Source organism: Dendrobium catenatum, unplaced genomic scaffold (assembly GCF_001605985.2).
Source record: "Dendrobium catenatum unplaced genomic scaffold, ASM160598v2 fragScaff_scaffold_1220, whole genome shotgun sequence".
In the NCBI taxonomy this organism is placed as follows: Eukaryota; Viridiplantae; Streptophyta; class Magnoliopsida; order Asparagales; family Orchidaceae; genus Dendrobium; species Dendrobium catenatum.
Window position 1 is genome coordinate 10,525,877 of NW_021319682.1, and position 27,139 is coordinate 10,553,015.

Below are 27,139 nucleotides of genomic sequence, written 5' to 3' on the forward strand. Positions count from 1 at the left end.
TGTAATAGTTAGTGGCGGATTTTCTGAAGTGTTATGTTTGTCTTTAACCTGATTTATTTCATTTTTCATTTGGTATCGTCTTGCTAGCAGTTCTTTCAATCAAGTATTTTTATTTCTCATTTGATCTCCATTTCTCTTCTGCATTGCTATGATGTATTGTCACAATTTTTTGAGATCAACTTTGTGTGATTATTTCTCTGGCATTGGCATGGGCTATAAACTCCATTTCTCATCTCTTGTCTGTTAATGATGTTCAAGTGTTTGGAGAAGCCTCCATTAGCAACCCTTTTTAGCTCAAAATGATCCTCAATCACTTTCACCAAGCCAGTAGCCTTCAAATTAAAACTATTAAATGCTCAATCAGCTTTTCTGAATGCACCAAAAACCCGTAGAAGTCTCCATTATGACTTTAAACCTCTCGTCAAGAATATTAGGCTTTTGCTAAATGTTTGTAAGGCTCATTGCCTTTTTATGGCCAGTAGACTACAACTACTTAAATATACTATCGAAAAAATCAATGCCTTCTAGTGTTGTGCTCTTATCATTCTTGAAGTCTACATTATAGCAACTAATAGATGTTGCTCAAGATTCCTCTTCCATGGCAACCTTGAAGCCAAGAAAATTCACCTTGAGATATACAAAAACATTATATTTGCCGTTTTCCCTCTCCTCCCTTTTTCCCCTTGAAATTTGATAGAAAACAACCACCACTAGTGCAGAAACTTGCTGAATTTCAGGGAAATTCAGCAAAATGGTGCAGATTTTTCAAGCTTTCTAGAGAAATAAGAGGAATAATCACTTCAATTTCAACAATGGAAGAAGAAAACAGGAAACCGATACAAGAATCTTCAATTCAAGATGAAGATCCAACTCTCCAAATCTCTAGCCAAAGCCTAGAGCCCAAAAGCAAAACCTAGATCTCAAATTCAGCCTCCAAATTCAAGATAACCCTAACCCTAGCTAGAATAAAGCAATTAAAGCAAAAAAAAAAAATCCTAATCCCTAAACAACCCTTAATTTGAATTTTCCCTCCAATCCTAAACATAATTAGTGTGTGGGCCCCTCAAATCCAGCCTCCTCTCCCCTCTTGATTCTGCCCCCTTGTGTTCGCCTCCTGCAGGTGAGAATTGGATCAGGATGGACTGGTTCAACTGGCCCCCCTTAGGCCAGCCTACAAAATGCTATCACTTTCCTCTCCGATTAGAATTTATGTACTTACATAGCTTCCCTGATGCTCTCAATCTGATTATCTTTAATCTCGATTAAGCAAGAAGTTGATACTAATCTTTGGAAAGGCAGCAAGAACTTTTGTTTTAAAGGCTTTACTTTTGCTTGTTTTGATGGATTGCGCTAGCTTGGTTGTCAATTGTCATAGCTAGCTGAGCCATAAAAAACTTTTTTATGGGTTTTCCATTTTTAACTTAGCTTGCTTTGAAGAATGGTTTCAAAATTATGGATATTCTAAGAAATATTTTTTCTTCCTCAAACTTGCCAATTATGCCACCAGGATAATGAAACCTTGGGGCATATTTTCTTGTCCTGCTCATTCTCTAATACTCTGCTTAAAGGTTGTTTTCCATGGACTTCCATTTTCCTTCCTAGTCTCTCAATACTTCAATTATTAGAGCAACACTGAAGCAGAGGCAATGATTGTGGTTCTTTTAACTTCGCTATTTGGACGAGCTTTGGGACATCTCTGAGTTTTTGACTGCCTTTGGTCGCTACTTGTATGAATTTTAGTTGTATAAGCATTTAGACGATGAGGAATGGACTCTAAGTTTTCGTTTCAGACTGTTTTTTATTGCTTCTTAAACTAGCTTTCTAGTTATACTAGAAAACTACTTTAAGAATCAGTAAGAAAGCCGTCCCAAACGAAGTGTTAAGTTGTCTCCCTCTTGTGAATGGCACCTATGGACTTTCTCTCATCTTCTTGCCTCTTTGAGTATTATTGCAATCTTTCAAGGCGCATTCTTAGTTTTGAGACCATTAAGGCTTTGTTTGGGAGGGTTTTTTATTGTTTCTTAAAACGATTTTTTAATACAAAAAGTAAAAACTTTGTACTACAAAGCTGCTTTAAGAAGCAGTAAGAAAGCTGTTCCAAACAAAGCCTAAGTGGAATTTATAAATTGTGGGAAATATTTTTCTTGAATTTCCCTACACTGAAGCAGAGGCAATGGCAACGCACCCTTTAAATTTTCACAATTTTACAGGATGCTATTTCAGAGATTTAGGAAACCACCTGTGCATACGCCGCAGTGTTTTTAGGGTACTGCAAGGATAGCAGATTACAAAAAGTTTTCCCCTTACAACCCTTGAATTTTAATTGAACGGATGCAAATACTCGAAAGGTTAGCCATCTCTATATTTTCACTGTTTAATCTCTTAATCCGCCACTTGTGCTTTTAGTGTGTTTAAATTCGGTCTGAATAGTTCAACCCATTAATAGCCATGTTGGTATATTTGCATATGGATAAGAATCATAGTGCCTTGCTTCGGATGTGCTTCATATTACTAATAATTTAGGGACCCTATCCATGTTCTGTTGTTCCATATATGATGTGACCATTTTATGTCCATCGAAAGTTCTCCCGGAACAAGAGAAATTGCCGAACTAAGGCTTTGTTTGGGACAACTTTCTTACTGTTTTCTAAAGCAGCTTAAAGTACAAAAAAATATTTGAGCTAAAAATTTTTATATTAAAAAACTACTTTAGAAAACAGTAAGAACGTTATCCCAAACGAATCCTAAATTGAATGACTAATTCCAATTAATATAGCTTTTATTAAATATTAAACGAGTAGGGTATTATATATTTGAATTGGAAATATTTTATTTCATTGTCATGTTCATTGGCCACTTAGAAATGCAGAGGTAGTATTTCCTTTTACATTCCAGATAGTTAAAAAGTGTATTCTGCGATATTTGGAATCCTAAGAATGTATTAATTTGGCTCTTATATTAGATTAAAGATACTGCTACTACCCCTTTTAGAGATTTAAGGAAAGAACAGAAAATGGCAATGATTCTGTATGCTCTTATATTTATTTTACTACTTTCTGGCTATGTGGGACAGCTTTTAACAGCTTTTAGTATAAAATTTTTTAATTCCAGAAATTTTTGTACTATAAAGCTGTTTTTAGAAAGCAACAAAAAAATTATATGAAATGAAACATGAATGCTGACTGCAACATTTTGAGCTAAGGATTACTTTTAAAATAGTAAGCCTCTGCCTTCTTCCAATCGTAAGATATAAGATACACAAGACAGTTCATACTATCTTCAACATAGCAAAATACCACAGAACGAATCACACGATAAAGTTAAGACTCTTAACGAATACCAAGTAGTAAACTCTTCTCATTATATTCTCTTATTCTTCCACAAAAATCATTCAGATAGCAGACTGATCTACACCATATTACATAACGCCAACATTAAGAGACACGAAGAAACTAATTCAAAGCTTCCTATTCCATAAAGGACATCAGGTTTCTCCTTTTGCTCGCAGTCTCTCATTTAGGATCTTAACGCCCATGTACCTTGTGCATAGAAGAGCATGTCAGTATAATACAAAGTTCATACACAGTCAAAAACATTTGAAAAAAATAGTCTGCATACATTTAACTTTATAAATATCAAGTTATTTACAATGCCAAATGCTAATAAAATAATATATCAAGTTAAAACTGACTAGGTTAAATTAACAGTTCTTGCATCTTTTAGACTTTGTAATCAATGTAGAATTGAGGCTTCATTGAGACGGTTTTCTTAATACTACTTAAAGCAGTTTTCTAGTACAATTATAAGAATTTTTATACTTCAAAACTCTTTTAAGAAGCAGTAAGAAAAACGCAACCAACAAAGTCTGAATTAATTAGTCATCTATATCTTCCAAATCAATATCCAATCAAGATCGACAGTATACAGTTAAAAAGACTCGGCTAAAAAATATTAGAAATGATCTTTATTTATTAAATTTAAATGAAAATTTAATTCTTAATAAAACATAATGGAGAAAAAAGATTCATTCAACAAATCCTTTATAATGAGATAAAAGATTAATATAGTCATTGTAGTACTATTAGCGGTATATAGTTCAATTTGACTTTCCTAAAATTTCCCCCAGAACTTAATACTCACCCTGAAAGCAAAAAAAAAATGAAAAACGACAGCAGGGAGGTCGGGGCGCAAATTTTTGGAGCCCACATATTGACATAGAATTGAATGACTGAGTAAAATCTTTAATTAGAATTGAATCAAACTCAAAGATTAATTAAATGCTCAGCCTACCCATTTAAGGGGTCTCTATTTGGAGGTGCCTCACATGCCCCGTGTCATATCTTATTTATGTGCTCTTGTGGCATAAACCTACCGGACACCGTGTTCCACCGCAACCAACATAATGCATTACGCAGGGACAATAGAATGTTCATACTTCATAGTTATGATAAATAGAATTTAAATTATTATTTTTTATATATTTTTATTTAAACATCTTTGAATTTTAAATAGTGAAAATGGTTGAAATAGGCTCTCAACTATTTATGCTGCGTAATTTTACTTTTGGATTTCTTAAATTATTTTATTTAATCTATTGATTTGTCAAATATAATCTGAAATGATCCCATATTTAATTTTTTTAAGATTTCATACATATATATATATATATATATATATATATATATATTACTTTAGATCATATTTGAAAAATCAAAAGATTAAATTAGACCTTTTTAAATAATCTAGTATGAAGATATTTTTCATAAATAATTATGTTCATATAATAATTCGAGGGAAAAGGAGAAGCAAGCTACGAGTTACCTTCCAAGCATCATGACCGTCGCCTGCGGATTCGTCCCCGGCGAGAAATAGAAGGTGGAGCCATCAATCACCCTCAGCCCATCAACGCCAATAACTCTGTAATCCCCATCAACAACCCTTCCCACCTGGCACCCCCCATGGTAATGCCAGATAGTCATCACCGTATCCTTGCAAAACTGCTCCAGATCCTTGGAGTCGTTTTGGTGCCTCGGCAGCAAGTTCACCGGAAAGTTCACCGTCATGTTGAGCAGAGCCTCTATGGAGATGAAGGGGTATCTGAACTTGCGGAAGGGTTTGGTTTGAATGACTTTCTCGATGGTCTTGATGCCTTGGACGCATCGGCGGAGATCGAGCGGGTTGCTGAAATAGTTGAAGGTGACGGATGGGTTGTCGTCGGGGTTTAGGGTTTTGAGCTCCAGGTGGCCGGTCGAGAGCGGTCCGATGACTTTTTCGAGGATGAAGCCGCCGCGAAAGCCCGATTCGTCGAGATTGTTCATGGCTTTTACGGCGCGTTCGATGGCCTCAGGGGTTCTTTGCTTTGGCGGGACGGTGGAGAGCTGCCCTGTCTGGAGTGTAGGGGGATTTTGTGATTGGCATTTGATTCCACAAAAATAATTATGTCAGCATATTTGATGTAAAATGCACTAAGATTAATTTTAATTTTTTTTAATTTTTGTTGAGATTAATGTTATATATATGATATCTTATATTATATTAATCTCTTAATAAATATAAGAGTTTTGAAATATATTGGTGCAAAAATATGACAAGATGGGCTTCCAAATCCCTTGAAATTTCATTGAGATATAGTATGTATTATTAATCAAAGGGCAAATTCAAGATTTAAGTATTCAGTGCGGACGCTGAATGCTGTTTGGAAATTAATCATAATGTGTCACATCATCCATTCGTTGTGTACTACGTCTTGATACACTGACGTGACTACACCTGATTCTCCTCCGAACGTATAGCTGCTTTTGACCTCCGCACAGAAAAATTTCTCCAAATTCAAATACCTTAAAGTTCATCATAACATAAAAATATGTTCGAATATTCTTGTGTTGAATTTGGAAATTGTCAAATTTTAGTATTTTTTAAACATTTGAAAACAAGTTTTTGAATTTTTAAAATTCCTCAAAATTTTATTTTGATTATCGTTTATTTCAAATTAAACGACAATAAAGCAAGGGAACAAGTCTATTAATGGGATGCTTTGTCTGTATATTAAGTTGAATATTTAATACTGTATTATGACTTTCAGACGCCGATGATTTAATACTCTCGTGGACCACTCGTAAAGCTTCTGCTCTAAATTAAAGTTCGTGAACAGACAATCGAAAATGACAAGCATACCTGAGGCGAAAATATGCCGAAATCCCTCGCCGCCGGCGCCTCCGCACCACCACCACCACCAGTCGAGCCAGCGAAAAAATGCCCACTAGCGGCCTCAATATAACTCCCAAACTTCGTAATCCCCACCACCTGTATCAACGAAGTCTCCACCGGCGTCGGCGACGGCACAAATATAGCATTCATTGGATTATCCGACATCCCCTTCCCCACCATCGGCTGATCCACCACCACCTTTATCCCTTTCTTCTCCAAGTCCGCTCTCGGCCCCACGCCGCTTAGCATTAGCAACTGCGGGCTCCCCAACGCGCCCGCCGCCAGCGTAATCTCACCCCCTCTCTTCACATACGCTCTCTTCCACCTTCCCGTCTCATCCTTAAACAGCACTCCGTTCGCCGCCGGTTTTCTCCTCCCATTCAAATTCCATAATATCTTGGACGCCGTCGCCCGTAGAAGAACCGTCAGGCGTGATGGATTCGCGTACGCCAGCAGGTCCGCCGCCGTGTGTCGGTGTCCGTTACGGTCGAAGATGGTCCCACCGACCTGTGGACGCATCATAAATTGATGGTTTTTAGATGATTGTACTGGGAAAAAAATTGTGTGGAATTTTTACTATCAACTAATTAGCTAAATTTGACGCTTACGTATAATAATAACAATAATAATAATAAAATAATAATAACATATAAAGTTAATGAAATTAACGAACCTTGGTCCCATAGATGTGATCATAGGTGAATCCGTTGTACGGCGTCACACCGGCCGCCAGCAACCCGTCCCTCACCGCCGATTGCCACTGCAGCATCGGCGGCTGAAAAGCAACGAGCCGCTCGACCCAGCTATAAGACTCATTAACAAGCCGCCCATCACTCCATCCGGCCCGACGAACATAGTCCGGGCTGGCCCGAGTATAGAACCCGGCGTTCAGGCAACTGCCGCCGCCCAGAACGCGCGCTCGGGCGTTTATAACGCCGTCCTCCGATACGAAGCGCTGCGACGCAGAGGTCGGTGAAAGATCGGCGAGAGTGTCTGCGAAGGAAGCGAGGTTAGTAATGTTGCTGTTGCCGTACGGTGAGCCGCCGCGTTCGAGGAGGAGGACGCTGAACTTTTGGGAGAGAGTGGAGGCGAGGGGGCAGCCGGCGGTGCCGCCGCCGATGATTATGTAGTCGTAGTAGGAGACGGCTGGGGCTTCAGTTGCTTGCTTCAGGAACGTGTATTTCGGAGCTGCGATCAACATTTCCATGAATTAATCAAAAGTAATATTTAGATCTTTAATATATTCATTTCCTTCCTACAAATTCATTCTTTTAAAAATTTTATAGCATATTTTTTCTTAAATAAAGTCTTTTGCTGTTTGGCAAGTACGCCTTCAATTACTGTCAGGTGAAAAATTATTCGTGAAAAGTCGCGATGGATTTCCAGAATTACCTCTTATAGTGCCAACGGACAAAAATATATCGAACTAATTAATTTTCACAAGCAAAAAAATAAATAAATAAACCTGTGGTATCTGACCAATAAGCTATAAATTTCTTCGCAATCGACCAGCATCTTAAATCATTTTTAAGAATTGTTTGACTAATGAAATGAAGCAGTTTTTTTAAATATTAATAGAAATCATTCGTAATTCAAAAAAAGAGCACAGTTACCGTTTGATTTGCTTTGAATGGTTGAGATTATATCAATTCTGATTCATCAAAACTATCATATTCTTAATTTTCGTTAAATTCTGGCCGCCCAAAGGACTGGGAAGTAGGAAATCCTAAACAAAGCTATGTGGCTACCTATATTACTGTAGAGAATCCGCACCTGAAGAAAACACAGATAGAGCTGCGAGGGAGAGAGATTCTGTGCGGAAAATTTTCAAATCCTATTTTGTCTCTGTGAATAGTTAAAGTGCAGCACTTTTACCGTTCAGATAAAACTAGACGATTCTTTCCGTTGTTATTCACACAGAATAATTTCTCTCAAAGCAGAGATTAAATATTTTTGGCATCAGTATTCTGACACAATTTAAAAAAAAAAAAAAAAGCCACTCACTAAAGAACCAAACCACATAAATCATAGAAAACAGGAGAGGAATTATACCAAATTCAGAGTGGCAGAAACCAACAAAGCAGAAAAATAGCAGAAGACAACTCTTTTGTAATCTTCTGACTTCCATCCTTTACCCAACAGAGAGAGAGAGAGGGATGCAGTACTGCAGTAGGGGAGACTAGATTTGGGAGCAAAATATATATATAAGAAGGAGAAAAGAGAAGGAAAAGATAAGATTGGTTGTGGTACGAGGTGGGGCCGAAGAAGCAATAGCGGTTACAGTGCAAAGATGAGCTCCAGATTTCTCTGGGGTTCTTTTTCACCTAACAGCGAGATAGCTGGATCGACGCAGTAACTGATGATCATAAAGATGAAGCTTTTAAACATGCACGGCGCATGAGAACCTCTCCTTATTAAATACGATTCCTTAACTAAAAAATGGGGAGAAGATGATCAATGCAAAACTCTATATAAAATACAAGACTGCCCAATATTATCATAAATGAGTAGTTTTTTATAGTATACTCGAAGATTGACTCTCCCAATTAGCTTCATTAGTAATGACGTGTCAACATAACTGATGATCGATCTCCTTTCCTAGTAGTTGGTGCTCGACAAATCTCCATCTCTAGAAATTCACTAGTTTCCTTTGTATTAAAGATTTGTGCATCAATATCCTTATTGTTGACTCAATTCTTATTTTTGATCACTCTAAGTAGGTCAAGAGGATGTAGAAAGAGAATACTCGAATATAGTCAGTGTAATAGCTCAAAGTCTTAACTATCAAGATATTGCACATTTGACCGAATTGCGTGACTATTTTGTCATTTTGATGTAATTTCTCCGTAGGTCACCACCCATTGAGAGACTGCTCCTATAAAAGCACGCTTAACTTTTAGAGTTTCTAATAAAATTCTAAACATTACAACAAAAAGACATCTCGATGTTTAAGAATTTATATTTATTTTTTCAAGGGATTTTTCACGACCAATGAAATTTATTTAAAGGGATATATACATCTATTTAATTTGTATAAAAAAAACTAGTAAAATCTTTGTGACTATGAACATGCAAAGGCTAATATATATATATATGAATCACATAAAGTATATATTTGTCTTCTAATCATCTTGTGAGTCTTCATATATTCTTCTTTATTCATTCTTTTATTGACATTTAGTAGACCTTCTTATTTAGAATATTAAAACTTTTTTTTTTACTTTTAATTTTATTATATTAAGATAATTTTCATGCATATATTTGAAGTCATGAGGTGTAAAGAACATGAATTTGAAAGGTATCTTTTACTCTAAATGAATTTTATTTTTCCTATAATGTTGATGATTTCAAGGAATGTGCATTTAATTTGAGTTGACGCAATTAAATTGCAATTAGAACTAATAATCGATATAATTGCATAGCATCCATAGTTTGTTTGCCATTAATTAGAAACTCTCCTAACTAAACTCTGAATTAAATAGAAAATTTAATTAGGGGGATTAATTAGCTAATTTGCGTATAATAGGGGCTGTTATTTAATGTCGAGTCAAAAAAATAGATAAAGGATAGAGTTAAAGGAAATAAAAGGGGTTGGTGAGAGATAAGAGGAGGTTAGTAGTTGAGGCTTTGTGGGGAGTAGTTGGGCTGAAGAGTAGAGCCCACTTGAACTCTTAAATGAAAGGCTTTAATGTAAGAGAAAAGTTTGATGGGTTGATTGCTACATGTGACACCTAATTAGGCTGCCCCTTATAACTGATCCTGTTGCATTCTCAATGGATTAGATGATGAGTTACTGAGCGAGAGATATTTAATAAGGAAAAGAAAAAAAAAATTATATATAAATTAAAACTTTTTTGAAAAAGTCATGATATGTCATGAAAATTTGTTTTGATCGTGCATGGATCTTGAAGCATATATGAATTAGAAATATAAGAAATTAAAGTTAGGACTATCCAAACTCGGTGGCACCAAAATTGGTTCAGTCAGAGTCTGAACGGGCCCAAATCAAGGGACTGAAATATATTTAGAAGATTAAATGTATTAGTTGGATAATCAAATGATATAAAAATATGATATGCTTATTGTCGAATTGAACGGCTTGAGAAGACGAATCCAACGAGCCTAACGTCTCTTAATCTCGGCATCATTAAGATAATTAATTGCTGAATGAATGTTCTATGATTGAGAGAATCAATATGGGCCGTTCGATATATGGAGCACCCTCAATTTTCCATGTACCTTTTTAATATTTATAGAGTGTGTCACTCCAAAAATCTATAAATAGATCCTTACTCTCTATATAAGGCAGACCTTTTGCTAGAGATCTGAGAGAGCTCTGGGGCTTCTAGAGCTCATTCGTAGGAGAACTACCGTCGATCGACCACCACAAGACCTTGGCCACGCCTCTAACCGCCATCAGACCTCCACCAGACCATCAACTATTGTTAAACCTCGGCCTGACCGCTGATTACTGATGTCGGACCTATGCTAATCCACCGCCTAGCTAGCTACGAGATATTCTCCTGGTCGTCAACTGTCGTCGGAGCTCCACCAAGCTACCAATCATCGCTTGACCTCAACCCGGCCACCGACTTCTACACGACTTCTGCCCAATAACCAATCGTCGTTGGACCTTTACCTGACCACTTACCAATGCAGGACTTTCGCTTGCCACCCAACTGCAGCCAAACCTCCGCCTCGGGCATCAACCTATGCTAGACCTTCTCTAGCCGCTGCTTCCACACATTCGACCTCCTCTTCAAACCAAAATCATTACATGATAGATAATTACTTAGTGTTTAAGTGTAATGCACATTAAAAATATTTATACTTAAGAATATTTACACACGAACTTCTGACAATTAAATTAACTATATAAGAGCAACACAATATTTGCTATAAATGGTATAGTTAAGGTATAGCAAATGAAAAAGCTAATAAATTAGTGTTGTGACTATTAGAAATAGTCTCAATGCAAATAATCAACTCAACTACACAAGCTGTCTATTTATTTAGTCCAACACCAAAGCCATACAATCCATGTCTATACAAAATAATTGTATTAGTATAAGAAATACGTGCTAGGAGTGTGAGTATATAGTATCAAACATAATGAAAAGATTTACTCAGCTCAAGAGTATCAAAGCCTTAGAATGTGATTCAACATATAATATATTAAACATGCAATAATATAAATTTAAATTAATGATCAAGCAAATATAAGTATTTTATAAGAAGATTAATACGAGATTTGGAAAAAAAAGTTTATAAAATTATAGTTGTTAGTTTTATACGAAAGAAAATTATTTTTGTTATTCATTTCTAAGTTTCTAATATGATTAACAAAATAATTAGTCAATAATTTATGCAATAATAATATTTCAGTCCATATTTATAATACTCAATAATTTTTAAATTTATGTAATATTTATATTTGATAATATGTGATGGATTTGTTATAACAAATAAAAAATAATGTAAACAATGCATTTTATTATTATGCAATGTTTTTTTTTTTTTTTTTTTTTGGTAAAAAAAAAAAGTTTTTTTTTTTTTTCATTTTGGAAATAAAAAAAGACATTCCATTTAAGATGGTCTTTCATATATGTATAAGATGGGCTGCGGCCCACAAAATTGGAAAGCTTGTTGTAGAAGCCAATTGAGTTGGGCTTTCAAAAGGTCTGGCACTCTTGTGCCGACGTGGCTCAATGGCAGCCGAGTTTGCCGAGTTTGAAGGCTTGTCATGGTAGCGGACCCATTGGGCCATCAAATGCCAAAAGAGACTCAGTATGATTGTTAAATTAGAGCATGATGAAGAGAATAATGCATTTGGTGGCACTCGTCTGATGGAAGATTTCAATAAACTTTAAGATATTTTTACTAAATATTGTCATCAAACTTCAACGCAAACTTGAATTGAATTTTATTACTGAGAAAAGGGAAAACCTTAGGAGAAGCATAGTTTTAAGCTTTAGCAGATGAAATATGGAGAATGCTCAAGAGTCATAGCCTATCAACTAGGTCTGTGACCCTAGAATGACCCTTATGATGGAGTATGAGTAAGGAGGATTCGTTGTAACTACAACTTATATCGTCTCACATGATTGATCAACAAATATGTGCTCCCCCAAGTCTTAAAAGAACAAAATTCTTGAAGTTAAACATTATGAGGCCCAATATCACTAATACCTCTGCCACCAACTCATGCTCTCAATCCAACAAAGAACATTGAATAAAAATCTAAGTTTCTTGTTTTGTTCTTCAACCTCACCAAACAACCATTATATCTTTTTGGTCAATCTCCATTGAAGAACCAAATCATCCTAATCTCACCACCTCAACTCTTATTCCTCCTCCAAGCCCTCACAACTTATAATGATTGCATTAATGGTTATCACTATTATGAACCTTACATACGATACAATCTTCACTGCATTTGAGGCCTCAATTATCTCTCCCATGGGTGATAACTTTATTTTTCCAGCATCAGCCTCATTTACTACCTTTTTACTTCTTTCTTGCCTATGCCTCAACCTTAAGTCTATAAGAATCTGTTTAAAGGACACAATGAGAACATACTCTTTAGCAAGTTATTTGATGGAAATGTCATATTTCCCCTCACTTCTAATGCTTCTGCTAAGAGAACAAAACCAGCTTGGATGGACTTGTGTTTGTCGAATATTGGATTTTTCATTGTTAAAGTAGAAGGTGTGAAAGCTTGAAGATCTGTAGTTGCATTTTGAGGCACTATGCACTACAATTATAGTGCTTTGACATGAGGAAAAAATACAAATTCAAAGGATTGTTTAAAGATTGGGTGCAATTTTGGTTAACCACATATCTCTTGTGGTAAGGATAGAAGTAACCCAACATTAAATCAATGACATGTTAAGGAGACTTGTTTTATATTATGCGCTAGAGAATTGCTTGGGGGCACCTCTTTGGACTACATCTCGACGGTATCTCTCGTGAATTGCTCTAAAAAAAAAAAGCTTTCAACAATTTATGTAGAGAATCCACATGCCATCTCGACAATCCTCCTATTCCACTCAATGTACCCATCAAAGTCTGGATTCTTCTTCAACACAACTTAGATATGGGCTTCAATATTTATAGCAGAATCCTACAAAATCTAACACACATCACCATAAGAGTGGAGCTATTGCATTTAATGAAAGGGCTGCCATCAAAGCACGTCCACATATCCATATAATGAATTTATTGCCACAATATGAGATGCACATTATTGCCATTTTGCTCATCACCTTTAAAGTATCCTAGGATATTATCTTATGCATATTCATTGCATCTATTCTCTGTTTAGCTCTTGGATAACTCTAGTATCAATTACTCTTTATGTCCCATCGACAACTTGTCAAATCCTATATGTAAGTCTGAATCATATATTTAACACTTCAACATATAACAAGAAATATCATGACAAATTAAATACTATAAATCTACATCTATTTATTTTATTATGTAACAAAATATTTAGGCTTTGTTTGGGACAGCTTTCTTACATCTTTCTAATGCAACTTTTGTAACATCTCAAACTCTTAAGGGTCTCACAGTTTTGTCATGTTAGTGTAACTTCCCAAGAGGTCGCCCGTCCAAAGATTTATATGGGATGAGCACACTTGACCATGGAGTTTCTTTAATGAAAATCTAACAGTTGTGCCAAAAGGCGCATCGATATTTAAGAGTTTAGCTTTTTTTTACCTAAGGGGGTTTCACAATCTCTACCAATTAAGTAGCTGACATCCTTATCAGTATATTTATCTGATAATACTCCACCATACAGAATTTTAGAGGTGGGCCCTCTAAGTTTAAGCGGTGACTCCCGTCATATAGCACTTTGTCTCATACAATGTTCAAGAGATGACTTCCATGATATAACACTTTGTCTTATATGACATTCAGTTCTCATCTTCAGATTAGTGTATTGCTCTGATATTATTTGTAACAGCTCAAACAGTTAACTATCGAGATGTTGTCCGTTTTGGCCTAAGGGCCTCACGTTTTGTTGTGTTGGTCTAATATCCCAGGAGGCCACCCATTCCAGGATTTCTTCGGGATGAGCATGCTTAACTATAGAATTTTTTTAATGAAATTTCAATAATTACACAAAAAAAGCACCTCAAAGTTAAAGAGTTTAGCTTCTTTTACGTAAGGAATTTCACAACTTTTTAGTACAAAATTTACTACAAAGTTATTTTAAAAAACAGTAAAAAAACCGTCCCAAACGAAGTCTTAATTATCTTTTTCTCTATGAACCACAATTTCATTTCTTTACAATTAACCTAAGAGATTTTCAATCATTTACATCCCCTAATAGAAAACAGAGTAGAGTGATTCAACTCCCTATTTGAGCAATTTGAAAAAAAAAAAAAAATTATCAAAGTTATCAATGAAAAATAAGCATTTTTCATTTAAAGTTTGACTATTTTTGATACAAATATCTCGTCTATAAAAGTAATTATCAAAAGCTTGCCGCATTCACCACCCTTAGAAGGTATGCTTGGTTATGTCCTTCAAGATTTGGATGATCGTATTATAAATGGAGATAATTAGAAATAAATTTTATAAATAATCAACTTTTGAATGTTATTAAAAAATCTGACCCATTTGTTAATTATCAATTTATTAAAAAATAACAAATAAGGTGTCATCGTGTCAAATATTAAAAAGAATGGCATAGGCGTCAAGCATATCGGCTCAATTTGTCCCATGCCGGCACAAGATGCTACTCTACTGCTTAAAGATACGATTCAAGAAAACAATTTCAGCACCACCGTAGAAATTAAAATTCAGAAGATAATTAGTGATTAAGTACGCTTAGCATAACGAGGTGAGTATGGTAAATAGCTTAATTAATCTCTAATCTCAATCTAGAAAGCAAACTAAATGGCGCATTAGCTAAGGGGATTAAAGAGGCATTGTGAAGGCACGCTGAGAAAGTTGCTTAATAAATGTTTGATTAGCGGTTCTACTTAGGGCTGCAAACAAACCGAGCCGAGCCGAGTATGTGAGTGTTCATGTTTGTGTTCATTTAATATCAGGTTGTTCAAGTTTGGTTCCATAAATGAGCCGAACGCATTAGTGTTCAAGCTTGTTTATTTTAGAATCGAGTATTTAAAATATTGTTCAAGTTTGTTTGTTTAGTTAATTAAACGATCACGAACGAGCTTTAATCGAACCGAACAACGAGTAGCTCGTCAAACGTTTGGTTCGCTTGCAGCCCTAGTTCTACTCTACCTCCTAATGAAGATTCCCATTAATTAATTTTTTAAATTGAGTGATGAGTTGAATTACACGTTATATGTCACTCACAAATTGTAAATGACATCTAGATTGTGCATTTTTTTTTTATATAGATTGAGCATATATATATATATTTATCTACATACTATATAGTAGAAGATTATAAGAGTGGGAGGAAATATTAAAATGAGTTGATAAGATGAAAAATGTTGATATTATAGATAATCTTAGTTCTACCATTATTGTGGTCAAATGCAATGATGGTTGAATGGGATTACTCAGGCATGTGAAGCAATTAAGGTTTAGGAATTCAACCTACTGTCGCACGATCCTCTATCGAGGCCGAGTATCGCGCACTAGCGGCTGCCGCTTTCGACATCGTGTGGCTTTGCCGACTTCTACTAGACTTCCACATCCCCTCGCTGGAACTTACTCTTCTTTACTGGGACAATATCACCAACATGGTCTTAGCCAATAATCCAGTGTTCTATGCCCGTACAAAGCACATTGAAATTAATTATTACTTCACCACATTGACTCCAAAGATCAACCAGTCGACATCCTAACCAATGCCCTATCGCCTACTCAATTCTATCACTTGCGCTACAAATTGACAATCATAATCTCATAATTCTCAATTTGAGGGGAGCTGATAAGCAAGCTTTGATAAGCAAGCCACCCAGTTCAGTTTTCTCTCCACTACCGTCCTAGCCTTGTAGCCGACAATTCCTCTGTTAAGGCAATCTGGACCATCGATTGCTAGCTGACTCATCCTAGCCATTCATACATTTGCTGCCTTGTATCTTTCTTCATTATATAAATATTATTGTAGCACATCTAACAGACATGAAGTAATATACTCTGCTTTACATATGTTGTCTTCTACCTTAGTAATTCTTCAGCATCTTGGTAGCCTAATAGACATGAAGTAATATACTCTGCTTTACATATGTTGTCTTCTACCTTAGTAATTCTTCAGCATCTTGATAGCTTGGTTACACTATATTTAGTATATATTTTTTCATATGCATTTCTTTTTCATCCAACCGTACGCTAATATTTTTAAACTTATTTGAAAGTAAATACTTTACATCTACTTAACCTAAAAAAGCCCCTAAAAGACTTCCTTTAACAAGTGCCCACTTCATCAAATCTCATAATTTTTTTTTTTAGATTGTATTCAATTAAGACAAATTCATACACACATCACATAGGTGAGATTCAAATTTAAGGCCACGTAGTTGATAATCAAAACTCTCAACAAATAAATCAAGATAAGTTGCATAATTTAAGTCCTAAAATAAATAGCCAAGTTATTTATCATAATTTTAATTGAATTTGATATATATCGTATTAAATAATTTTTAGAATAATATTCTTTAAATTTATTAAATCTGAGTTAACATCATTTATTTAATTATAATAGTAGCTCAATAGCTCTCCCTAGGCTAGTGACCGGCGCCCAGCCCTCGAGTGAAAGGGGCCACTCATAGCTCATCAATTAAAGAAAATAGACGTTTGTTTTTATTTATAATAATAAGTCTTATTTTGATTAAAAAAAAAAGTTATATATGTCATTTACTCACATCATATATTTAAATAACATATTTTATAGTTTGTTTTAAAAAAAAATCAGCCACAAACTGTCAAGCTCAAGAAGAGGTGAAATCATTCTGTTCGGATATGAACAGTATTCAGAGGCAAATCAGAATATGCTACATCACCTCTTTGCTTTGTGCTGCGGCTATGTACTTGTTGAGTACCAAATGACATGACACATTCTGATTCATCTCTAGACTGTCTGATATCCTCACAGAATAATTTCTCCAAGAAGACCGTCTTTGATTACTGTCATTACATTACTTTTATTTCTTTATTTTTTCAAACTTTGACTTAGAATATCTCCGTATTTATTTCTTGTTCAGCGACGACATAAGGGCAGATGTACTTGGTTAAGATATATATTTATTAATGAGCAATCTTTCAAACACCATTAAATTTATAATTAAAATATTTTTAAAACAAATAAGTGAAATATTATTTGAATATGAAACCACAACTCTTTATTTGACCACATAAGTCATCCATATAAAAATATAAAATATAAATTTGTTGGAATAATTATTTTTTATAAAAGGAGTTCAAATGAGATTTTATTGAACAATTTATTTTTAAAAAAAATTATATTAATAGCATTTAAAATATTATCATTTACATATTTTATACATATATTTTATTATTTACTCACATAATATTTAAAACTTTAAATATCAATAAAAAATCATTATTTTATTAAAATTATGCATCTCGTTCATGTTCCATCACGGCTTCTTTATCATCGCATGCTCTTGACTCGGTCGCTAGCTTTTAAATAAATATTTGGAACACAAAGTGTAGTATATATTTTAAAATAAATGAAATATATGTTTAATTAATATTACATTTCATTAAAATAAAATATTGATTAAGAAAACTCAAACTCGATCGGCTCAATCCATATCTGAAACAGATCTTGCAATTGTATTGAATGCTATGGGTAAGTCGCCCTAATCTATCTTCCCCGTTTTATGCTACTTCTTATCAACACGCACCGTCCCATAGGCATGCGCCCGCTGATGATAAATCCTCCATTTCTTCAAAGATGGCGACCACCATAACTAAAAATATCTTACAATTGCTCAAATTATTGGAGAAGTTATCTTACGCCCATTTTAGCACTTCTTCGTGCTTGCTTTAAACAATCTTCACAGTGCAACAAAGAATCTCAGACTTTTCTTTTAAACGTTAAATTCCTTAATCATTCAATTAAACTGAAAAAAGCAGAAGAACGTTTTGCGATCAAAAGAGCTAAAATGCCAAAAAAAACAAAAAGGGTTGGCCCACCAGCCACTATTGAGTGAACTTTTATTTGGTCCGGTGAACGTACGCAGCTCTACGTTTGGCCACTAATCTTATAACACCACGTAGCACGCAGAAAACCGCGGACCCGATCCGGTGAATAGTGGGTTTGGCACACGTGCGTATTTTAAATCCTTGACGACCCGACAAACAGCCTGTCACCCTTTTGTTAAAAATTCAAATATTTACCTTTATTATTGCTCGGTATTGTTAGGTATTGGTCAATTTTGCTCGGCAATAACCAATACTGAGCAAATACTGAATAATACCGAGTTATACCGAGTTTTTCTAGAAAAACTCGATACAACTCATTATTGGTCTTCACAGAGTGATATTTCTAGTTATTGCTAAACAAATAAAGAGAAATACCACTTTGTGAAGACCAATACCGAGCAATACCGAGTTGTACCGAGTTTAGAAAAACTCGGTATTGCTCTGTATTGGTCTTCACAGAGCTGTATTTCTCGTTATTGCCAAATAATACCTAGCAATACCGAGCAATACCGAGTAATACCTCGCAATACGCGAACATAGCAATCCCGGGTTCCGGTTCGGGTCAAGTCGTCGGGCCGCGCGGTAAAGAGTAAGAGGACGTGGCGACATATTATTGGCGGCCGAACGTAGTTCTACGTCCGGTCAGAGGACGTAATAATTGTTCCTATTGAGTAGGCCGCCAGCCAAAAATAAAAAAATAGGAGTTATTTTATATTTTTCTTAAGAAAAAAGGTTGTTCAAATTTTAAATGTTTTCAAAATTAATAAATTTATTTTAATGTTGGTGCAATGCAGGAGAATCAAACAAATTTTTCATTGTACCATTCACAACATTCCTCGATTAATTTTATTTTTAATAATATTAATTGCTACTTGCGTTGGTTTAATTGATTAAGATCCGTTGAATGATGGGTTTGAATATATTATTAATTTTTCTTGGAATCTGATTGTGTCAATCAATTGGGTTATAATACTGATTTAGATCTCAATTCCATTGGTTAGGTTCGACGAGGAGCTCGTCGGGGCACGATATGCTGGAACGTTGCAGCATTTTGGGTTCGGGAAAAAAATAGAGAGTGGACGCTGCACCGCTACGGATTGATAAGAATGGTTTTAATTTCTTCTCTCTTCTTCTTTTGTCAATTGAAGGTTTTCATCATTTGGATGTTTTTAAGTGTGCCTTATCTGTTTTGAGAAAATAACTGTGTGAAGTGAAGAGAGACAAAATGAGAGTGAAAAGAAATATTTGTACAATTTCTTTCAAATTTTATAGTGGATTTCCTATTGTGGTGTAGTTCCTTTATTTATTTATTTTGAGTTTTTAACGTTAAATCTTAGTGTCTTTCTTCTTCTCTACTTTTATTTTTTCTTATTTATTCTTCGTTTCCTGATTGTACTTCTCTATATAATAAATTAATATTAGAAAATTTATTTATCTTGAAGACTAAAATTAATGAAAATTGTATTTATATTTCAACTCAAATCATAGTTAGGCTTCGTTTGATATGACTTTCTTAGTACTTCTAAAACAAATTTTTAGTACAAAAATTTCTTAAACTAAAAACTTTTATATTAAAAAATTGTTTTAGAAAGCAGGAAGAAGACTTCATTTGGGACTACTTTCTTTCAATTTTCTAAAATTACTTTTTAGTACAAAATTTTTTTTTAACTAATTTTTTTTTATCAATATGCTGATTCAAAAAATAGTAAGAAAGTCATTCAAATTGGGATGGTTTTCTTACTGTTTTTAAATAAGTTTTTTAGTTAAAAAATTAAAAATTATGTAAAAAAAATTATTTCAAGAAACAGTAAGAATGCCGTCCAAACCTAATTAAATCTGAGGTCGATTGAAATAAATACTTAATTAGATTCGGTCTTAGTCGAGATCAAATCGACGTGTTGGGTTTGTTTTCCCTCTCATGTTATTAATTGATGGTGTGGCATAGCTTCCACAATTACGACGACTGAAAGTACTAATTAAAAAATATTGCACATATAAAATTAGCAAGAAATCAATTTCAAATCTTTTAGTCATCAAGCTGGTACAACTAAATCAGAGATTAGTCAACATACTCATCACGCTAAAATCTCACCAAATGCGTGCTAATTAGTTTTTCCAATCTCAAACGAAAAAAATTTCTTTTTTTTAAAGCCATCGAACAACTAATGTGAAAGTAACGGATAAAAAAGTTTTGGTTCAAATTAGGATTGTAAACGAGTAGAGTCGAGCTCGAGTCACTCCTGATTTAGGCTTGAGCTTAATTAATTAATCGAGTTTGAGCTTGGGTTCAAGCTTGTTATACGAGTTTGAGGGCTTGTTTGGAATGAAAGAGAAAAAACGATTATTATTCAAATAATTATTATAATAAAATGAGATGTAGTTTTTAAATATTTTTAACAATTTGATTCTTAAATTTTTTTTTTAAAAAAAAGTTAATATATTTTAAGTATTTTTTTATTAATATATATTAAATTAGTCTGACTCACGAATTAATGAGACGAGTTAGGGCTTGTTCAAGCAACTTGACTCTTTAGCTCATCAAGTTTTGCTCAAGAACTATTTATCACATCTAGCCCAACCAGCTCACAAGTCAGCTTAACTCATTTACACCCCTAATTCACTTTTTTTAATTATAATATTAATATATTTAAATTAAATATAAATTAATTTTCTGTATAATTTTTAAATTTATAATTAATCTTGTGCCAGTTTTTTATTTTAATTTTATATTTTTAATTGATGAAATATTTAAATAAAATTCTATGATTTAAATAAAAACTTATAATGCAACGCATTTGCCGGCAATGTCGATGCAACAGTTTAGGTCTATCTTTATCAACTACCAGTTGCTCAATTGGTCAGCGCTCATACATCAGCAAAGTTACTATTTGGATGTAGACAATTAATAGAAATAGTATTTTTATGAACAAATTTTATTTTTGATTGAATTCTACTAAGAAATAGAAAGTTTAAAAATTTATAATTCTCATTGCACTGGTTCCGATTAAATTAAAATTTTAGTTAATTTTAAAAGCAAAATAAAGTAAGTTAGAAAAACTAGAAAGAGATTTAGGCTTCCTTTGGGACGACTTTCTTACTGTTTCTTAAACGGGCCTTTAGTACAAAAAAATTAATTTTTATATTAAAAAGTTGTTTTAAGAAGCATTAAGAAAACTATCATAAACAAAGCCTTATTAGAAAGCAATTTTGATTAGAGCAAGCAACAAATATCATTTGGATAAAGAGGGGTAGTGAATTGAAGGAATGAGAAATTTTTATAGCCTTTGAAGTTGTAAAATCTCTTGTTATTGCATACATACCTAAATTCTTTTTTAATTTGCCTTTAGAGCACTACCTCCTATATTTTGCGATTGATGACTTCCTGCGAGAGGAGAGTTCGCTTCCATTTTATATTCTTAGACGTTCAAGTTGTGTTGCTTTTGAACAAGTGGTTGATAATTTGAAAGATGTTCACTTTTATGAGTAGATAATGAGTTTGCAACCCAATTTTCCGTGCATTTTGCCTTTTTAGCGATCACATTAGAAAAGTATACTAATGATGATTATATGTTAAATGTGTGCACTACTGCTTGAATGGGACATTTTATTCTTGCTTGCAATAGAAGCTTCATTGGTTCTTTTTTTTCGTGAAGGTGTCACTTATTCCGATTATCCTCTATAAAGCTTTTGGAGTCTGCATATATTCCAATTGATCTTTGGTTCCTATCATATGATGAGTCATGTGGTAACTCTTTGATTTTCTTAATTAGGTATAGTTTGTGTTAGCATCCTCCTTTGCCTCATATCATAAGGGAAAAATTTTCAAATATGTCAACTGAAAACAAGGCTCCCTCTTATAGTGGCTCATTTGATTAACTCAATGAGATAGGAGAAATTGTCCATAAGGAGCCATTAGAGAGTGTTTTGCTTGTTTTAAATTGCTTGAAAAGTGAACAGAGATTAGATTCTAATCAATCACTTAATAATATGTGTCTAACAATTACCAAAAAATATGTCTGACTAGCGATACTTGAATACTAGCTTTGGGCAAGTGCTCATTAGTAGTACATGGATAGAATAAGTACACAACGAATAAGTGTAGATTAGGCTAATCATGAACGAGTTCGATTAATCTTTTTTTTGTTATAAAATTAAATCATTGACTCTATTATGATCTAAATAAAAAATGCAAAGTTAGTTCTATTGAACAACATCTCTTCTCTCCCACTTCATGCCTCAGAATGTGCTATTCTCATCCACCGGTTCAGTAGTCAGTCATTGCCTAACTTATATTACTCTAACTAAATTCTATCTTTCTCATTCAAATATACTACTCCCTTGCATTCTTTGTACACCAATTTTATTAAAAATTATTTGAGAAGTACTTACCCTCTCATCTTCATTCCCTCATGCGTAAGTCAATTCTGTAATAAATATTTGGTTATCTTCCGTTGACAATTTGAAATCCAACGGCACGCAACTATACTCGAAAAGAGTATTAATTAAATCGGAAATTAATCATAAGATGCTTTGCCCATCATATTTCTTGGAGCTCAAGTTAATCACGTGAAATGATGAAATGGAACATAATAACTTGCTTTCCCCATTAATAGAGCCCTACCCACCACCACCGCATGCATCTACCGTTGATGAGGACACCGCACTGTCGCAATGCCTTAGGAGACACTCAATGCCTTACGCAACTAATTTCGCACTTCGGCCTCTGAGATAGCCGATAGCAGGTGAGGATTTGGTTTATCTTCCTCTTAATTTTATTCCTCTTTGACTTCGGTAAAGATTTTTGGTATGATTTATGGATATTGATAAAGCAAGGAATCTATATCGGAAGGAGAACATTAGTTATTTCTCCGACTATATTTATTATAAGCACAAGAGATTGAACACGTTCTCCGAACTTTATAATTGTGTCTTTTCTTATTTTGAGAAAGAGCAAATTTCTATAGTTTCTAATACATTACTCATTTTTTGCCATGCCCTGAAATCTATAATAAAAGATTTGTTTTTCCTTTTTTTTTTCGCTCTTTATTATCTTAACAGTTCATTTTATTTATTAATCAATCATTGAAATCAGGTCAATATTCATAGCTGATTAATTACATTACAGAGAATCAACAAACACCAGAAAACATAATTCACATTTTTATAGTCCAAAATTACATCATAATAGAAGAATAAAACAATAGATAAAATAGTCACTCCGACTACAAAAGAATACATAAACTAAATAACTGAAATAAAATTACACTAGCATCACTACATATATAGTCTTAAGCTACAAGGTCTTTATTTGAAATCATTTAAAACACGTAATGATTAAATATTATAGGAAGTAATTAACAAAAATCTTACAATTTAAATCAATGCAAAAAGAAGCAAAATAATATATTGTAAATCATATAAATAAATCTATGCATCAATATATATGCTGGTTATCTGTACTAATTGCTAAATTTATAACATATCACGTCGCAACCCATAGTATCAATAATAGTGATCTGTATCAGTAAAAGTGATCAATATCATTAGGAACAGTAACAGTATTAACAGTAAACAACCTTAGAACAATAAATGTTATAGTATTAGTAATAGTAATGAGTAATCATTCAGTAATCAATATTATATAGTTAATAATCAATAGTTTATCAATTATTTATATTAGGGTATATTGTTTATGCACTTATTACTCCCAATCAATTTCCAGCTCTTTATGACTCTTAGTCGTTGCTATGAAATTGTTGCTCTCAGATGGAATCGTACCTTGAAATCTTTGTATCATTACATTGCATATATCTGATATCAATTAATACCTCCTTATCTATCAAATCAATATCAATACAGTACATCCTTTTCTTTCTGAGTCTAACCAATATTATATTCCAGTACCTATCAATCATTTCAACACGTTGTCTAGTTAAATACATCTAACCAATCACAATACATTGTTTTCACTTCAATTTTAGGGAACATTTTCACACATATTTCAAAGAGAAATTCATATACATAAATTTAGCAGTTGAAAATGCAACAAAATTATATCATATTTTTTAGAATTATCAAATCAATAACATATCAAAAGTTACGTGGTGAAAACTTACGAAATATGGAGATAATGCATTTTATCATATTTAGGAGCGATAAATCTATAAGAATCAAAATCATAGAAAAAAAGAAGTAAAATGATAGTTACTTACAACGACTAGAATCATTTTTATAAAAGGAACGATGGGCGAAAATGCCCTCATAAATATTCTCACTCATCTCTCTCTCTCTCTCTCTCTCTCTCTCTCTCTCTCTTCCTTCGTTTCTTCTTGGCCAAGCCATGCCACTGAGGCGTGAGGGAGGCGGTGGAGTTGATTTAAGGGGAAAAAATATTTTTTAAAAAATATTTTTAGTGGCACAGCGCCGCATCGCTCAGTCCCAATGTCGCAGCGCCACATTCAGAAATTAGATTCGTTGTAGAATAGAGACATTAGTGTTGCACCGGCGGTTTCTGGCATCGCAATGCTCTCAACCGTGGCACAGCACCCTAGCTCACGCATATACATCGCTGAAGCGCTCGAGTTCTATCAACAAACTAAAAAATTCATATTTTTCATTTTAAAAGTTTTTCATTTCTTTAGGCCATTACATTTTTTCAACAGGTTTAGGCAGCATGATTTTTTTCTTTTTTTGAGTTTTTAGTGAAAACACTTAGGTGTCCATTAAATTTTTTTTTAACAAAATCTCACATCATGCCACATAATCTATGTGCACAAATCTCAAAACACATCGAACTATCATAACTTAATATTTTTGGAGTCCTTCAAGATTAAAAAAAATGAACAAGGTCAGTAACATCCCCACCGTCCATTATCAGTACACCATTAATTATTCCAAGTTCGCCCCACATACTCACAAAATGATTCCACATACCCCCTTCTTAATCATAATTAAAAATTAGCGGCCAAATTAATTATAATCAATCCACACTACTTTGTAAACCAAATTTGAAAAACAACTCCACCATTTCAATTTAAATAATTAACCCATCGCCAAACGCCAAGTTCAAATTTTGACAAGACTCGTGACTCATCTTCTTCATCATCCCTTCTCCCTTCTTCCCCTTCCCCTCCATAGTCTTTCTATTTATATATATCAGACAGAGAAGCCTCTCTTCAGCCAAACTCACCGCAGTTCACAACCATGGCTGCAACGAGAAGAAAGGAACTCTCCTCTCTCCCAACCAAAGTGGCTGCTTGCGAGACGGCGACGTGCTATGTTGCGTTGTGCCTTGTCGCGCTCATCCTCGTTAACGTGCTAAACGAGAGCGCGTCGGCGGTTGCCGGAGCGGAAGCCGAGATGGTGCGGGGGCAGAAATTCGGCGGCCGGCGGCGGCCGTGCGACGAGATATATGTGGTGGAGGAAGGGGAGACGCTGCACACCATCAGCGATAAGTGCGGCGACCCCTATATAGTTGAGCAGAACCCTCATATACATGATCCGGATGATGTATATCCTGGCCTTGTTCTGAAGATTACCCCTTCTTATCCCAGTAAGACTACTTAGAGAAATTAGATAGGAAAGAAATTTCTCTGCAATTCTTGATCATCTTTCATTTTTACAGGAGTTGTAAGGTTTAATTTGTGTTCATCACTCCTTGTAATTAATATAGAAATGAATATAAATCTGAATGAAAGATGATTGAAGAAGATAAAGAATTTATGCGAAATTCTGTCCGAAATTACTTGTAAGGTTTTCTGTTGGAGATCGAGGTGAGGTTTGTTCTATGTATTTGCAGTAGAAGTTGTACGTTACAGATACATATATGGATTATCGATCTGGCTTTTTTATGGTTGAATAGGCGCAGCTCTTTATTGATTGCGAATTTTTATTTGCTTTGGGAATAAGACTTAAGATTTCTTTAATTAAGATTTTTTTTTTTTTTTGGAACAATTTGTTGGAGGGATTCAGAAGTTGGTGAGAACATTAGTTGGATTTTTTTTAAGTATAATTTTTTTTTTAAATTAGAAATTTTATATTAAAAATTATTTTAGAAAGTAATAAAAAAGTTCTCTCAACGAAGTCTTAACGCATAGAAATTATTTTTTTATTGATTTCTAAAAATTTTTAGTTTAAAAGTTTTTTTAAACTAAAAAATAATAAAAAAATTATCCTGAACGAAGCCTTTATCTGGTAATTAAAAAGGAAAGGTTTCTTCTAAAATTTTTATATTTATTTAGGGAGGAAAGATATTCTATGGGAATTCAGGAGAAAAAACAAAATCCTATACAATTTTAGTTTCTCTCGAAATTATCAACTGAGTGATAAGATCAAAATATATGCAGCATATTGATGAGAATATTGTGATATAATTTTGTCTTATTCAGATAAATCAAGTGAGGGAGAAGCCGATATGTGCAGTTGATACCATGTATAATAAAATCATATTATTTAAATATGATTCATATTTATTTTTTATTTTTACATTTAAGTCAATTAAGTTAAATTCATAACTTTGAACTCAATATCTTTTAATTAGTAGCTAAAATTTTCAACCGACAATATCAAATTGAATTGCATAATTTTATTTTAAACAGAAAAAATTGATATTCTTATCAAAGTGATAAGGAATATAGTTCCAAATTATTAATTAAAATTTTAATTCTTAGAAAAGCTTTTAGTCCAAGTCTATGATTATAACACATTTACCTTTTTTTTTTGGGAATTTTTTTTTCTGGCTTAAAGATTCTTGTAAAACAACGTAGTCTACTTGCAT

General features: G+C 33.8%; 3 protein-coding genes across 3 annotated transcripts in view; 2 read left to right on the forward strand and 1 right to left on the reverse strand.

The window, feature by feature from the left end:
* The window catches only part of LOC110100395 (U-box domain-containing protein 44), a 32,687-nt gene extending 30,193 nt beyond the window's left edge, over positions 1-2,494 (forward strand). The window contains exon 5 of the mRNA XM_020827879.2: positions 2,211-2,494. The gene's annotated coding sequence lies outside the window, so the exon portion shown is untranslated. The remainder of the gene's footprint in view (positions 1-2,210) is intronic.
* Positions 2,495-3,274: 780 nt separating this feature from the next.
* On the reverse strand, positions 3,275-8,551 carry LOC110100405 (protein HOTHEAD). Its single transcript, XM_020827898.2, has 5 exons — positions 8,260-8,551; positions 6,881-7,395; positions 6,175-6,714; positions 4,822-5,387; positions 3,275-3,539 (listed from the first exon to the last, which is right to left on the reverse strand). Exons 1-5 carry the CDS (start codon positions 8,333-8,335, stop codon positions 3,485-3,487), a joined length of 1,752 nt encoding a protein of 583 aa, XP_020683557.1. The 5' UTR covers positions 8,336-8,551; the 3' UTR covers positions 3,275-3,484.
* A 16,872-nt stretch (positions 8,552-25,423) lies between these two features.
* LOC110100409 lies at positions 25,424-26,221 on the forward strand. The gene has a single exon (XM_020827904.2). The coding sequence runs from the start codon at positions 25,567-25,569 to the stop codon at positions 25,927-25,929; it is 363 nt and encodes a 120-aa protein (XP_020683563.1). The 5' UTR covers positions 25,424-25,566; the 3' UTR covers positions 25,930-26,221.
* The last annotated feature ends 918 nt before the right edge of the window (positions 26,222-27,139 follow it).